This window comes from Citrus clementina, unplaced genomic scaffold, assembly GCF_000493195.1.
Source record: "Citrus clementina cultivar Clemenules unplaced genomic scaffold, Citrus_clementina_v1.0 scaffold_9, whole genome shotgun sequence".
NCBI classification, from domain to species: Eukaryota; Viridiplantae; Streptophyta; class Magnoliopsida; order Sapindales; family Rutaceae; genus Citrus; species Citrus x clementina.
This window is the reverse complement of record NW_006261964.1, coordinates 5,249,277-5,264,210: the sequence shown is the minus strand read 5'-3', so window position 1 is coordinate 5,264,210 and position 14,934 is coordinate 5,249,277. Positions and strand designations below refer to the sequence as shown.

The 14,934-nt window shown below is 37.1% G+C and overlaps 1 protein-coding gene across 1 annotated transcript; it reads right to left on the bottom strand.

Annotated features, from left to right (window-relative positions):
- Positions 1-7,529: 7,529 nt before the first annotated feature.
- On the bottom strand, positions 7,530-9,795 carry LOC18031262 (1-aminocyclopropane-1-carboxylate oxidase homolog 1). The gene is made up of 4 exons (XM_024181039.1): positions 9,657-9,795; positions 8,947-9,488; positions 7,952-8,273; positions 7,530-7,857 (listed from the first exon to the last, which is right to left on the bottom strand). Exons 1-4 carry the CDS (start codon positions 9,657-9,659, stop codon positions 7,606-7,608), a joined length of 1,119 nt encoding a protein of 372 aa, XP_024036807.1. The 5' UTR covers positions 9,660-9,795; the 3' UTR covers positions 7,530-7,605.
- Between the last annotated feature and the right edge of the window lie 5,139 nt (positions 9,796-14,934).

Below are 14,934 nucleotides of genomic sequence, written 5' to 3'. Positions count from 1 at the left end.
GAGTCCTATCACTCACAGAAAGGATAAACCTTTGAAACACATTATCGTTTGCTTTTATTTTTCATGCCATTGTGTCGCTGTCTTTAATGTTTGATTTTTCAATCCTTTGTCTCGTTATCATTAATATCATGCGGTATCCTGGGGCTAAATCTACTAATATCTCTAAACTTTGAAAATTTTTCAAATCACGTGTTTGACTTTTATATGTTACACACACGCACACATATCTTAGGGCTAAAATGCCTAGTACATTAATTCTACCTAATACTTGGAAACGGAGACAAAATAATTCGCGGATCACTTTAATATTTGTAGACTAAGGAAACCTACAGAGGTGATCATGGTGCCAAATTGTTCAATGCATAGCTTTGACTGGAATTTTTCAAAAATGAGCATTCACATTTAGAAAATCCAATTAACTGTCCTCATGGCTTGACGTGATGGTTTTCAAATAGTCTACTTTGGTTGGTCGCTTTTTAAAATTCTTATAAAACCTTATATTTTTAGTAGTTTGAGAAAATTACATAAAAGGATAAATATGAATTTAACTTAAATTAAAATATTTTTATACTTACAAATCATGAACCCATCTTTATGTGATATAAATAATTATTTTAAAGTCAAAATAATTCTGAGGCAATATAGCAATAAATTATATGTTTTTATTATAAAAAATTATGTTTCATAATTAATTAAACTCTATTATAACCTTTTGTCCTTTTCTCTAAATTTCATCAAAATAAGAGTTATACATATAATACGTGGGGTTTCACAGAGTTTTAAAAGGGTGTTAGGAGCTTCGCTCTAAAAAGAATTGATCTAGACTTGCCCATTCCTCTACTTTTTCTAAAATAATAGGACTATTAGCACCCTTTGATTTCCTTTTAGAGCCCCATTTTCTATCAAATATCCATTTTAATTTCCAAAATGTCCTTTTTCTAATTTTTTTAATTTCTTCCACTCAACTCCAAATATCGGTTTCTCAAACAAATTTTGTAATGATTAATGAAGAAATTCACGATGGAAAACCACCATTTTTGTCCTTCTCTTTGTTCTCTATTGATCAATATTTATATGTACATTAGTTAATAAGATTACCCTAGTTCACAAGGAAATCCTATCAAACTAGGAAACATATAACAACCAATAATATATACACGTGAGTTAACACCCCCCCTTAAGTTGGAGCATGGAGATCACGAATGCCCAACTTGCGAAGAAGGAACTCGAACTCTTTGCTGCCAAGTGCCTTTGTGAAGACATCAACTAGCTGAATAGTAGTAGACACATAGGCAGGCCGTATGTTTCTTCGTTGAATTTCGTCTCGAACAAAATGACAGTCAACTTCGATGCACTTGGTCCGTTCATGAAACATAGGGTTGGCAGCTAGATGAAGAGCAGTCTGGCTGTCACAATACAGGTGCATGGGCCGTGAGTGATCAACTCGAGAGACATCAACAACCCTTTGAGCCATTTGAGCTCACATGTAATTGTTGCCATGGCACGATACTCGGCCATAGCAGAGGACCGCGCAACTGTGTGTTGTTTCTTAGATTTCCAAGATATAGGAGAGGATCCAAGCATGACAAACCACCCAGATAAAGAACGTTGAGATAGCGGGCAACTTGCCTAATCAGAATCACACCACCCATAAAGTTGCAAGTCACAACTGATATTAAAACCACACCTTGACCAGGGTTACCTTCAGATAGCGAACTACCCATAGAGTTGCTTCCCAATGTCACTCCCGCGGTTGCTGCATAAATTGAGAAAGCAGATGAACTGAATAGGACAACTCTAGCCGTGTAGCGGAAAGATAAATTAATCTGCCTACGCGTCGTCGATATTTCACAAGATCAGAAAAATAAGGGCCTTCGGCCAAAGTTAGCTGATGATTCGGTTCCAAGGAAAATGGGGCCGGTTTTGCACCAAGTAGTCCAGCCTCAGAGATAATATCTAACACATACTTCAGTTGAGACAGGAAGATTCCTGTCGGATTTCTTGCAACTTCAATACCCAAAAAATATTTCAATGGACCAAAATCTTTTATATAAAAACAATCACTCAAATACATCTTGAACACTCGAATAGCTTCGCTGTTGTTTTCCGAAACAATTATATCGTCAACATACACAAGCACAAGTAAATGTATGCTATCCCGATACAAGGTGAAGAGAGAATAATCCGAGCTCGATTGAGCAAAGTCGTAAGTCTTCAAAGTCGCTGCCAACTTTGCAAACCAGCAACGTGGAGCTTGCTTTAATCCATATAATGACTTTCTTAGACGACAAACCATTTTAGATTCGTTTGAGGTGGAACCAGGCGGTAGGCGCATGTAAACTTCTTCATTGAGCTCACCGTGTAAGAAAGCATCGTGAACATCTATCTGATAAAGCTCCCAATTCCTAGCCACAGCAACAACCAGAAAAGTTTGAACTATAACAAGTTTTGCGACAGGTGCACATGTCTCTGTGTAATCAATTCCTTCAACTTGCTTGTTCCCAAGGATCACCAAGCAAGCTTTGTATCTTTCAACTGTACCGTCGGCATTATACTTAATCCAGTACACCCACTTACAGCCTATGGCACGCTTTCCAGGTGGTAGAGACACAACAGTCCATGTGTTATTATTTTCCAGAGCTTGTAATCCAGACTTCATGGCCTTACGCCATCTAGGATCTCTCACGGCCTCAGCAAAAGAGGCAGGCTCAACTTCTGCAGTAATCGTTGCTAGAAAAGCACAATGTCGAGCAGAAAAATTATTACAATTCACATAATCAAGTATAGGATAAGGACTACCTGTAGGAAGTGATTGAGCGTGTGAGCATGAAGAGGGCCGCGAAGAGGGACTCAAATGCTGAACAGTATGCAAGACATAATCTTTTAACTTAATCAATTGTTACCGCTATCTAAGACGGCGCCCCAAGGTCAGTTGTTGTTGCAATGATGTCTCAACAGTCTCAATGCCCCCCTGTCATCAGAAGCATGCTCATCAGGAGCAAGCGCGGCAGTAGTAGCTGGTTCGGTTAGAGGCTTGTAGGGAAAGTCATGCTCAACGAACGTTACATCCCGGGAAGTAAAGAATGAGGCACTCTCAAAATCATATAAATATCAACCCTTTTTAACAAAATGATAACCCATGAATATATAGCGACGACTTCGACTAGCGAATTTATCACCGCAATGATCACGTTGTAGGTATAGGCGAGGCAACCAAATGACCGAATATTTGCATAAGATGGTGCCTTGCCAAATAGTCGTTCATAAGGAGTTCGTTCGTCAAGAAGAACATAAGGTGTTCGATTGATCAAGTAGGAAGCAGTTAACACACATTCACCTCAGAATTCAACTGGTAAGAAAGCCTGAAAGCACAAAGCACGAGCAACATTAAGAATGTGTCGATGCTTGCGTTCGACTCGACCATTCTGTTGAGAAGTACCTACATAAGATGTCTGATGATGAATGCCATGCTCAACAAAGAAATCAGATAAATACATAAATTCTGTCCCATTGTCTATCCGTATGATTTTAACGAGTTTATGGAATTGTCTAGAGACCATACTAAAACAATTACGTAATACACGCCCAACCTCCAAACACCGCGAGAAAAATCATCAACAATAGTCAAGAAATAATGAGCACCACAAGAACTAGCTGTGCGATAAGGTCCCCACAAGTCACAATGAATTAATTCAAAAATATTTGAAGCTTTATTATTGCTTAAAATAAATTTGTCACGACACTGTTTTGCTCGAAAGCATACATCACAATTCTGAAAACTAGACAGACAATAAGCCGAATCAATAAAAAAGAGTAGCTGAACAACTTTAGAAGAAAGATGCCCCAACCTTTGATGCCATAAATCACAAGCTCGGTTGGTAACACTAGACAGAGCAGTGGCTGAACCAATGTCCCAAAAATAATAGAGTCCCTCTTATTGCTCACCCGCTCCAATCAGCATCCTCGTAATGCAATCCTGGATCACATATAATTGATCAGAAAATTGAATAAAACAATTGGTATCTTGAATCAGTTGCGATACAGAAATTAAATTGCAAGGTAAAACGTGGCACAAATAAAACATTATTCAGTTGCAGGTGGCTAGCAAGCACAACTGTTCCTTCTGTATTTTCCATTGTCGCGTTTCCATTAGGCAGCTGAATAGAACAGGGAATAACAAATACAATGTCGCATAAGATTTTTCTGTTTCCTGTCATGTGATGTGAGGCCCCAGTATCAAGAATCCACTCCATTGAATTAAGCTTACCACTGATCACTACTCAAAAGATTAAGCAATGTGTTCCACTGTTCACTGCTCAAACTGCTGAGACCGTTTGCGGCTGATTCTAGGAGTTCTCCAGACGGATTGTTAGACCCTGTCGCAACTTGAGCAGCGTTGGCCCGAGCAGGACCTCCACGACCACCCCCATTGTTTCCACCATTCTGTCGTGAATTGCCGCGACCACGACCTGCATTCCTCGTGGCTTTTGACCGTTCACCCCACCATTCGGGATACCCCATAAGTTGGAAACAAGAAGATGCTTCATGTCCAGTCTTGTTGCATTGGGTACAAAGTATAGAAGACTTATCCCGGTTGTCATGTGATCCATGCGCGGCTTGAACAGCAAATGCTACAGGTTCACTCTGTTCTTCTTTAGCACGTGTCATTGACTGAACCTGCTCCTCCTGAATGACTATGGCATAGGCACGGTTCAACTTTGGCAGCGGCTCGGTGCTTAGAATATGAGACTGCACACGACCGTACACGGCTTCATCAAGACCCATCAAGAATTGATGTAATTTTTCTTCATCTCGTTTCTTATCCTATTCCGTGCCTAGATTACACGTACAATTACCGCATAGACAAGCAGGCGATTGCTCGTAATTACTCAATTCTTCCCACAACATCTTGAGTTTCCCATAATAATTCAAAATAGTCATACCTCGCTGCTTGCAATTCGCCAACTCATATTTGAGTTGCTGCACAAGTGGTCCATTCCTAACAGAGAACCTTTCCTTGATATCATCCCACAACAACTTAGCAACTTCTGTATAAGTCACAGTAGATCACAGGTTCAGTTCAATTGTATTCTGTATCCAGGAAACCAACATTGAATTCACCATCCACCAATCCTCCAAATCAGCCGAGTCATCAGCAGGTTGTTTCACGGTTCCATCAACAAAATTGAATTTCTTCTTGGCGCGCAATGCAGTCCACATAGCCCTTGCCCACTCGTCATAGTTGGTTCCTTGAAGTTGCACTTGAGTGATGATAGTTCCAGGATTATCACTGGCTAAAAAGAAGTAAGGAGACATCATTGTCTTGCCCAATTCTGCTAGCCTCTTTATCTTTTGTTTTTGTTTGAGTTTGGTCTTCCATTACGCTCTGATACCATGAAGAAATTAACGATGGAAAACCACCCTTTTTGTCCTTCTCTTTGTTCTCTATTGATCAATATTTATATGTACATTAGTTGATAAGAATTACCCTAGTTCACAAGGAAATCCTATCAAACTAGGAAACACATAACAACCAATAATATATACACGTGACTTGCTATATATATATATATATATATATATATAGACACACACACACACACACACACACACGTGAGTTAACATATATATATACACGTGAGTTCACAATTAAATCATATATATTTAACTCTTTAAAAAAAAATCATGTATGTTGGAATTAACTAGAATTAAAAGTGGATTTTCTATAGTTTTAAAAAAGTTTATTGTTCAAGGTTATATAAGAAATTGAAAATGAATGAGGAGATTATTGATAAGAGTGAGAATCTATTTGTAGAATGACAATAATAAAAATGCAAAGTGTTTGTGAGAAAAAAAACAAATTATGAATAACAGTGGATTGGTTCTTGTGGAAGTTTATAGTAAAGTGTTTGGTTTCTAGCAATCAAAGAGAAAATATTAGAGAAAGAAAGAAAGTTTGTTTCATTTCACTTAACTGAATGAAGTAATACAGAGGCTAGTATTTATATTACACTTACATAACAAACTTAACTAATGTATCACCAATAACAATTTGACAGCTGTACAATTTATAACAGTCTAACGCCATGCTGGCTTACACACACACGTGAGTGTTAACTAACTCTCTTAGCATCAGCTGAGCTTCTCAACAACCTGAGCAGTCTTGAGCTTACTGGAGAAATCTGGACCTTTGTAGAATATTCCTAACAGTTCTATAGGTGTAAAGAGTTAGAGAAAGAAAATATAAGGGTTTAGTTAGATTTCTTTTGTTCTTTAGGGTGCGTTCACACTGTATTGTATTATGCTGTATTGTATTATTTTAATGCTGGTGTATTGTATTATGTTGTATTGCATTATCACTGTATTATAATAATGTTGTACAATGTTTGGTGATACACTGTACTATATTAATTTTTTTTGTGATTAACTTAAGTTATATATTTTAAAAAATAATATTTATTAATACTTAAAAAACTAAATATGTGGTCTTAAATTTTAAAAATTTAATAATTTTTTTAGTGTAAATGTTAAATTTTATTGAGAAATGATGACAACTATTATCTTTTTTTAAAAATAAATTTCTAAACCCAAATTTAGTTATGAATAAGGGTTGTACAACAATTGTCTTTTTATAAACAAAATTCTTAAAAAAAATAATTACCAATACTAATTCCCATAGCACAATAAAATAAAAATTTTGTGAAGGCATTCAATCTCATCTCAAACAAATCTCATCTATCACTGTCGTCTTTAACCAATCTACAAAATCAAACCCCTTGAATCAAACATAGAAAGGAACTAAGGGAGGTAGCGGCAGCTATTAGTGTTATAGAAAGATGATGAAGAAATGGAGGAGAAGATGACAAACAAGAAACTGAGAAGAAGAAGAAACAGACAAGACGAAAAAGAAGAGGGGAAAAGGAAAAAATAATAATAAAAGAAAAATGAGAGAGAGAAACAGATATGACGAAGAAGAAGAAGAGAGGAAAAGGGAAAAAAATAAAAGAAAAAAAGAGAGAGAGTGAGAATCAGAGAAGACGAAGAAGAAGAAGAGGGGAAAGGGAAAAAAAAAAGAAAAAAGAAAGAGAGAGAAATAGAGGAGATGAAGAAGAAGAAGCTAATGCAGTATAAACCCGAGTCTCACTCGGGTTTCTGTTATGCGGGGTTTCCCGCATTAATTTTTTTCTTAATGCAATACCGAAGAAGTGCCAAACATCGTATTGTCATATTTTAATGCAATGCAGAGCGCTAATACAATATAATGCGGCATGCCAAACATGACCTTAATGTATTATCATAGAGGACGGGTTTTATAAGGATTATAGAGGGCTGCCAATAGTCGGACTCTCTCTAAATTCTAAAAACAATAAAAAGTCCAGTATATGTACTGAGCGCTGGCTGAACAATTTTGACACTAATAAGGAGCAGTGCAGTAGGGACATTCTAATAATTGAAGAAAGTAAAGAGCAGCATTGGATGATTCATACGTTATTAATTAGTTGAAACATTTTTTTCGGAATTACTGGGAAAGAGTTCATAACAGGGCTCCGCAATTTGTAAATTGTTGGTAACAAACACGAATAATTAATACAAAGACTGCCGGCTTCATAGTTTGAGCTGATGGAGGAGAGAATTGTCATCAACCGCCGTAGAAAATCCTTTGTTAAAACATTCACTTGCAAGAAAATCTCTGTAAATAGGAGGATTTTCTTCAGATGTCAACTCTTTGATCGGCCCATAAGACTTTGGGATTTCTGCATTATGTCCCATGAAAAAGCATGCCACGGAAACCCTTGGACCGACATGACCGGCGACTACTCTGTGGTTAACACTCTTGAACTTGTCGTTTGATACAACCTGATTCAATTTTAAGACACCTCATTGTCGTGATGATTGATGAAGATTGGCATGATTGTGGAAAAAATATTCATTGTAATTGTGAAAGACAAACCTGGAGGAAGTCCCCTATGTTTACCACTAAGCCTCCCACAATGGGTTGGACACCAACCCATTGATTGTCATGAAAGACTTGAAGGCCGCCGATTTGGTCTTGCAGAAGAATGGTAAGAAATGAAGGGTCTGAATGCCCGCTAGCTCCCAATGTCAAATCTGGCTGAGGGCAAGATGGATAGTAGTGGCAGAGAAGGGTGTATTCTTTAGGGCATCCAATCTCTTGTAAATGTTCAGCCTTCAGCCCAAGAGCCAGTGATAATAATTCAAACAGAGTTTCAGCCAATTTTGTGACATTTTTAATGTACTCTCTCACAGCATCTCTGCAAATTTTTTAGAGCAATTGGTACAGGAAAATATACAATCAATTGCGGATTAACAGAAAAAAAGAAAAAGAAAAAGGAATGTCAATGCGATCACCAATTAATTAAGTTCACTAGACCTGTAAAAATGCAAAACTGTTGATTCGTTTAGAACAACAACTTTGTTATATCGAATGCTTGGAGCTTAGATGTACATAAGCCAATTCAATGAAACACACATAAATTGCTCTTATAGTCGGTTGTTGGTTGATGATTTGTGTTCACGGTTTGTTTTCACGTCTATTACAAGGTGTTCACGGGTGTTTGATAATATCTATGAAGTGTTCATTAAATGCCTGAGTGGGCATAAAGTGGGGTGCTCATATGTAGCAACAAATAATGAAACATCAAATGAAAAATTAGCATGAGAAAAACCATCAATTTATTAAATTTAAGGTAGAATGATAATTTCTTAAAAATTAACTTAAAATCTCAGTAGATTGCAGCAACTATTCGTCCCAATTAAGACTTTTTCAACTTCAACAAATTTTGCGCCAAATGAACTTATTATAAGAACTTGTGGTAGCAAGCTCAATGCTTTTCCATAAAGTGTATCCAATTGTATATCAAACAATCAGTTGGATTCAGATGTTGGGAGATAATGCTATACATAGAGAGTGATCAAATTATGTACCTGCAAACTTCTGGGTATTCGTTGGGGTCTAAATCGGTGGAAGCTAAAGCAGAAATTGTCAACGTGTCCCTCCAATTAGCTGTCCGGGAGTAATGCAGATCAAAGTTGCTGTTGAATCTGACATTTCTTGTCCGGTCACGGGTATAAAACTGTTTCTTCAACTCAACATCTTGTTCATTAAACTTGCGTATCCCTTCAATCATCTCTTCCAACACATTTAAGGGAATACCGTGATTCACCACTTGAAAGAAGCCCCATGTCTCTGCTGCAGCCCGAACTTGATCAACAATCTCCTCAAGCTTATTGCCTCTGACGCCATCAAGATCAATAACCGGTACTTGAAAATTGGTCTGATGACTGGTCAACTCCTCGACAAGCTCCTCAGGCGGTCGAATGAATATCCTGGGAATATTCACAATTCCAGCATCCACTAATCCTTTGACACCGGCTTTTGTATCATCAAAAGCCTGAACCTCTTTAGCTCTGTGGTAGTCCGTCACAGTTTGCGTGGTCATTCTACTGGTATCGTAGATATCCATTGTCTGTTTTCGACAAGAAAATGATGAGCATAGATGGTAGTCTTATGGCTTATATTAATACTTTTCAACTAAGTATCAAAAATAATTAATGAGCATAAACATTGGATAGTTATAATTTGTAAAAGGCCTGGCTTAAAATCAAGCTTACTTATTGCTTGATAGAGATCGCACCATTGCACTGGCAGTCAAGGATTCAAGGATGTTAACTTCTAGCAGAGATATTCAAATAATTTTCCTTCCTGAAGTAAATAGACGTCCTAATTGGTTTTTCGTTCATCTGCTTTTTCTTTCAAATCGAACTTCGACGCGTGAAGGCAAACATTGAGAAGCACATGGATGTCAATGTGCACCAGTACGGCTCCAGCACAACCATCCACTTGGCTAAAAAGCAAGCCACAGATAAGGATGTGGTGTGAAAAAGCAAGCCACAGATACTCTGGGGCCAATATGATTTGCCAAAGCACGGTGCTCTACAGTGTAGATCTTTTGCTTACTCTGGGGCCAATATGATTTGCCAAAGCATGGTGCTGTACAGTCTAGATCTTTTGCTTACTTGTCATTAGATATAAGCACGGGGCTCTACAGTTTTCAACTTGTCAATAGATATTGTTAAGGAAGTCCAGTATGCTGAGCTCACAGAGAGTAGGAGTAAGAAGGAGAAGAAGCTTCAGTCTCAGTCAGTCAGACATTTCAGCAATGCCAGCTCATCAGAGTTAATTAAGTAAGTTGCCAGATCAGCACAAGTTTGTTAAGATTGTTATTAGTCATTTCGTATGTGTGTATAACGAAATGTAATTAGCTTAAGCTGGAATCTTGTTCATGTATATAAGTTGAGTTGATTCTGTTGTTATTGTTTAAGTAAAATCAATAAGAAATAAAGTGATCTTTTCTCTGAAAAATATTTTCCTCAGAAACAAACAACTTCATTTTCTCTTTCATGGTATCAGAGCCATCCATGGATAGTTCCATTACAATAAATCAAAATCGTTTAAATTTCAATCAAATGCATTCCACACAAACTTCATTTACTTTGGCTACAACAGTAAAACTCGATCGATCAAACTTCCTTCTCTGGCGCAAACAAGTGATCACTTCAATCAGAGGAAATCGACTTGAAGGATTAATCTCAGAGAAGCAGAATATTCCAAAACAATATATTTCTCAGTCACAAGCTGATGGATCTGTGGAAAGGATTGAAAATCCAACTTATGTCAACTGGAGAGCTCAAGATCAAACTCTGCTTAGCTGGCTTCTTTCAACAATTAGTGAAGGTATCTTAAGCTCAGTTCGTAACTATGATACTTCTTTTGATATATGAAGATCTATTGAAAAGCAATTTGGAGTACAATCTGAAGCAAAAATAATGCAACTTCGATATGAATTAGGTACTCTGAGAAAATAGTCAATGTCTATTGAAGATTATTGTTCGAAAATGAAAATGCTAGATAATAAACTTGCATGTGCTGGAGATAACATAACTGAAAAAGATTTACTGATAAGGACACTAAATGGACTTGGATCTGGCTATCTAGATCTGGCTTCAATAATTACAGCCAATAAGATGAGTTATGATGATGCATATGCACTTTTATTGACACATGAAGCTAGGCTGGAACAAAATTAGAACCCTCAGGCCATGTTTAATGCAAATTATAGTATGATGAATACAAATTATTCACATATGAGGGGTGCTCCTAGGAGAAATGCTTATGGTAATGGTAATGCTACCTATGGACAATCTGGAGGCAGAGGTCAATTTTTTGGTCAAGGCATGTTTTCTACTTCTTATCCTAGAGGTTTTCCAGCTGGTGGTAGTACCGCTAGTGGTTTTGGTAGAGGAAATGTTGTAGGTTTTGGAAGAAATCAGTTCATGCAATCTCATAGGCCACCACAAATGAGGCACATGTTCTCTCCTGCTAATACTTCAAATGTTTCTGAATCAAGTGAGCCAGCACCTATATGTCAAATATATCACAAGCAAGGACATACTGCTGATGCATGTTGGTATAGGTATGGTGATGCCTATGTTTCTTCACCTAAACAATTTGGGAGAGGAAAAATGATGGGATTAAAGACTGCATATATGTCTAATTTTGAGCCATTTCCTTATCAACCATCATCATTTGAAGATCTTTATAAAGTCTCAGATCCTAGCTATCAGTTCATGAACTATTCTCCTGCTTCTTCTTATCCATCAGAGGCATTTACTCTGCCTGAAGTCTATGTTGCAAATGTTGAAGGTTCAACTGATGAAGGGTGGTATCTTGACAGTGGAGCTACACATCATATTACTAACAACATAGCAAATATACATATGAGAGAAGATTTCAAAGGCTCAGACCAGCTGACTATTGGCAATGGACAAGGTTTGGTCATTACTCATATTGGTGATGCATGCTTTAATCATAAAAGTTTCAAATCTGCCTACAAACACACACCTATAGCACTCAAAGATATCTTGTTAGTTCCTTCAATTATTAAGAATTTAATAAGCATATCCAAATTGACAACTGATAATAATCTTTCCATTGAATTTGTTGGCAATGTGTGTTATGTAAAGGATTCACTGAAGGGACAAGTACTTCTGTAAGGTCTTGCTGAGAAAGGATTGTATAAGTTGTTGTTAAAATCATCACAGTCTCCATCTTCCTTCGTGTGTCAAGTTTCTTCAAATCAGCCTCTGTCTATGTTGTCAACATGTCATGCTTCTTTTTCTGTTGCAAATAATGTTCAGAATAAACACTCACGTTCTAAAGCTTGTTTTCAATAAAGCTGATCTTCTTCATAGAAGATTTGGTCATCCTCATCATAATGTCTTAATACATTTGCTTAAGAATGATCAAACTATTAATCTTTCAACTTCTCTTATTAACCAAGTTGCACAACAAATATGTGAGGCCTGTCAAATGGGAAAAAGTCACAGATTGCACTTCCCTGTCACATAAACCAAAACTTCTCAAGTGCTTAAACTAATTCACACTGATTTATGGGGCCGTTCACCTATCCTTTCTAAAGTTGGTTATGTCTATTATATCAGCTTTGTTGATGACTTCAGTAGATACACCTGGATTTATCCATTAAAATTGAAATTAGAAGCCCTCCAAGTTTTCAAATTGTTCAAATTGCAAGCTGAAAAACAATTTCAATGTCCTATTAAAATGCTGCAATCTGACTGGGGGGGAGAGTATAGAGCATTTACTGATTTTCTGAACCAAAATGGAATCATATTCAGACACTCATGTCCTTACACAGATCACCAAAATGGGGTAGTTGAGAGGAAACATAGGCATGTTGTTGAGTTAGGACTCACACTTCTAGCTCAAGCTAAATTACCCTTAAACTTTTTGTGGGAAGCTTTCCAAACAGCAGTTTACCATATTAACAGGTTGCCTTCTACAGCTCTGAAGTTTCTTACTCCATATGAAAAGTTGTTCAAACATAAACCAGACTACAAAATGCTTAAATGTTTTGGTTGTGCATGCTATCCATAGTTAAGAGATTATAACAAGCATAAGTTTGATTATCATTCTAGCAAGTGTGTCTTCATTGGTTACAGTCCTTCTATAAAGGATACAAGTGTTTGCATCCATCTGGTCAAGTTTATATAGCAAGACATGTTGTCTTTGATGAGTCATCTTTTTCTTATTCCTCATATTCTGCTTTTGCTTTTAATAAATCAAACTCATGTCAAAACTTATCTTTCACTCCTCAGCAAGTGTATCATCTATCCACTTTGCCATTATTCTCAACTTCAGATGATAACAGCACTCATAATCCTATCTCTGTAAGTTCCACCAGCAGCAGTCCTTATCATTCAGTTCCTCCTGATCATAACAACAATTCTCATCCATTGTCACAAACAAACACATCACCAATCACTAATACAGAGCTTCATACTTCTTTACCAATTCAGCCAATCATCACCAACAGACCTCCCATTTTTCAAACATCACCAAAAACTTATCAAAACACATCAGCTCTAGAAAACACACAACAATTCAATACTTCTTTAAACACACATCCTATGACCGTTAGGAGTAAGATTGGCATTTTCAAACCTAAGCTCTACAATGTAGCTCTTGTTCATAAAGAGCCAGAATCTGTAGAAGAAGCTATGCAAAATCCTAAATGGTTTGAAGCTATGGAGGAAGAATATAGTGCTCTGCTCAAGAACATTACATGGTCTTTAGTTCCAAGATCAGTGATCAGAAGACTGTTGGAAACAAGTGGGTATATCGAGTTAAGCATAACTCAGATGGAAGTCTGGCCAAGTACAAGGCTAGGTTAGTTGCTAAGGGATTTCAACAAATTGCAGGGGTAAATTACTTTGAAACTTTCAGTCCAGTGGTAAAATCAGCTACTGTTAGAGTAGTGATTAGTTTGGCTGTTATGAATCAGTGGCAAATCAGACAAGTAGATGTTAATAATGCTTTTCTTAATGGGGAGTTAACAGAAGAAGTTTTTATGGATCAACCAGCAGGGTTTGTTGACAGTCAAAAGCCAAACTTTGTGTGTAAACTCCACAAGTCACTTTATGGTCTCAAGCAAGCTCCACGAGCTTGGTATGAAAAGTTAAAAGGGTGTTTGTTACAGTGGGACTTTGAAAACTCAAGAGCTGACACATCTCTGTTCATCAAGAAAACTAGCTCTTACATGATATTGGTACTGATTTATGTTGATGATATCTTAATCACATGACCAAATAGTGCAGAACTAGAATATTTCATTGCCAAGTTTAATGTAGTTTTTGCACTCAAGGATTTAGGTACTCTCTCTTATTTTCTAGGCATAGAAGTCTTATATGGTGCAGATTGCATTTATCTGTCTCAAAGGAAGTACATAAGAGATCTACTGACTAAGGTTCAGTTGCTTGAGTGTAAAGATATTGACACACCTATGAGTACTGGAATTAAGCTGCAAAAAAAAAGCTCAATGACATCTAGGCCAATATATTGTTGATGCTACACATTACAGGAGTATTGTAGGAGGTATGCAATATCTGGTTTTAACAAGGCCAGAGATTGCCTTTGCTGTAAACAAGTTAAGCCAGTATGTTTCAAGTCCTACAATACAACATCTTATAACGTGTAAAAGAGTGCTTAGATACTTAAAGTCTACTTAAGATTATGGACTTAAGTTTGCTCAAAATGGAGAAATGAAGATTACTGGATTCACTGATGCAGATTGAGCTTGTGATTTAGATGATCGAAAATCTGTTGGAGCTTTATTGCATCTATTTAGGTAATAATTTGATTTCATGGTCATCCAAGAAGCAGTCAGTCATTGCTAGATCTAGTGTTGAGAGTGAGTACAGAGCCTTAGCTTCAGCTAGTGCAGAGATCAGCTGGTTACAATCTTTGTTTTCTAAAATTGGTTTGTGTTGTTCAGAGATACCCACTATCTGGTGTGACAACACCAGTGCCACTGAGCTAGCTCGTAACCCTATTTG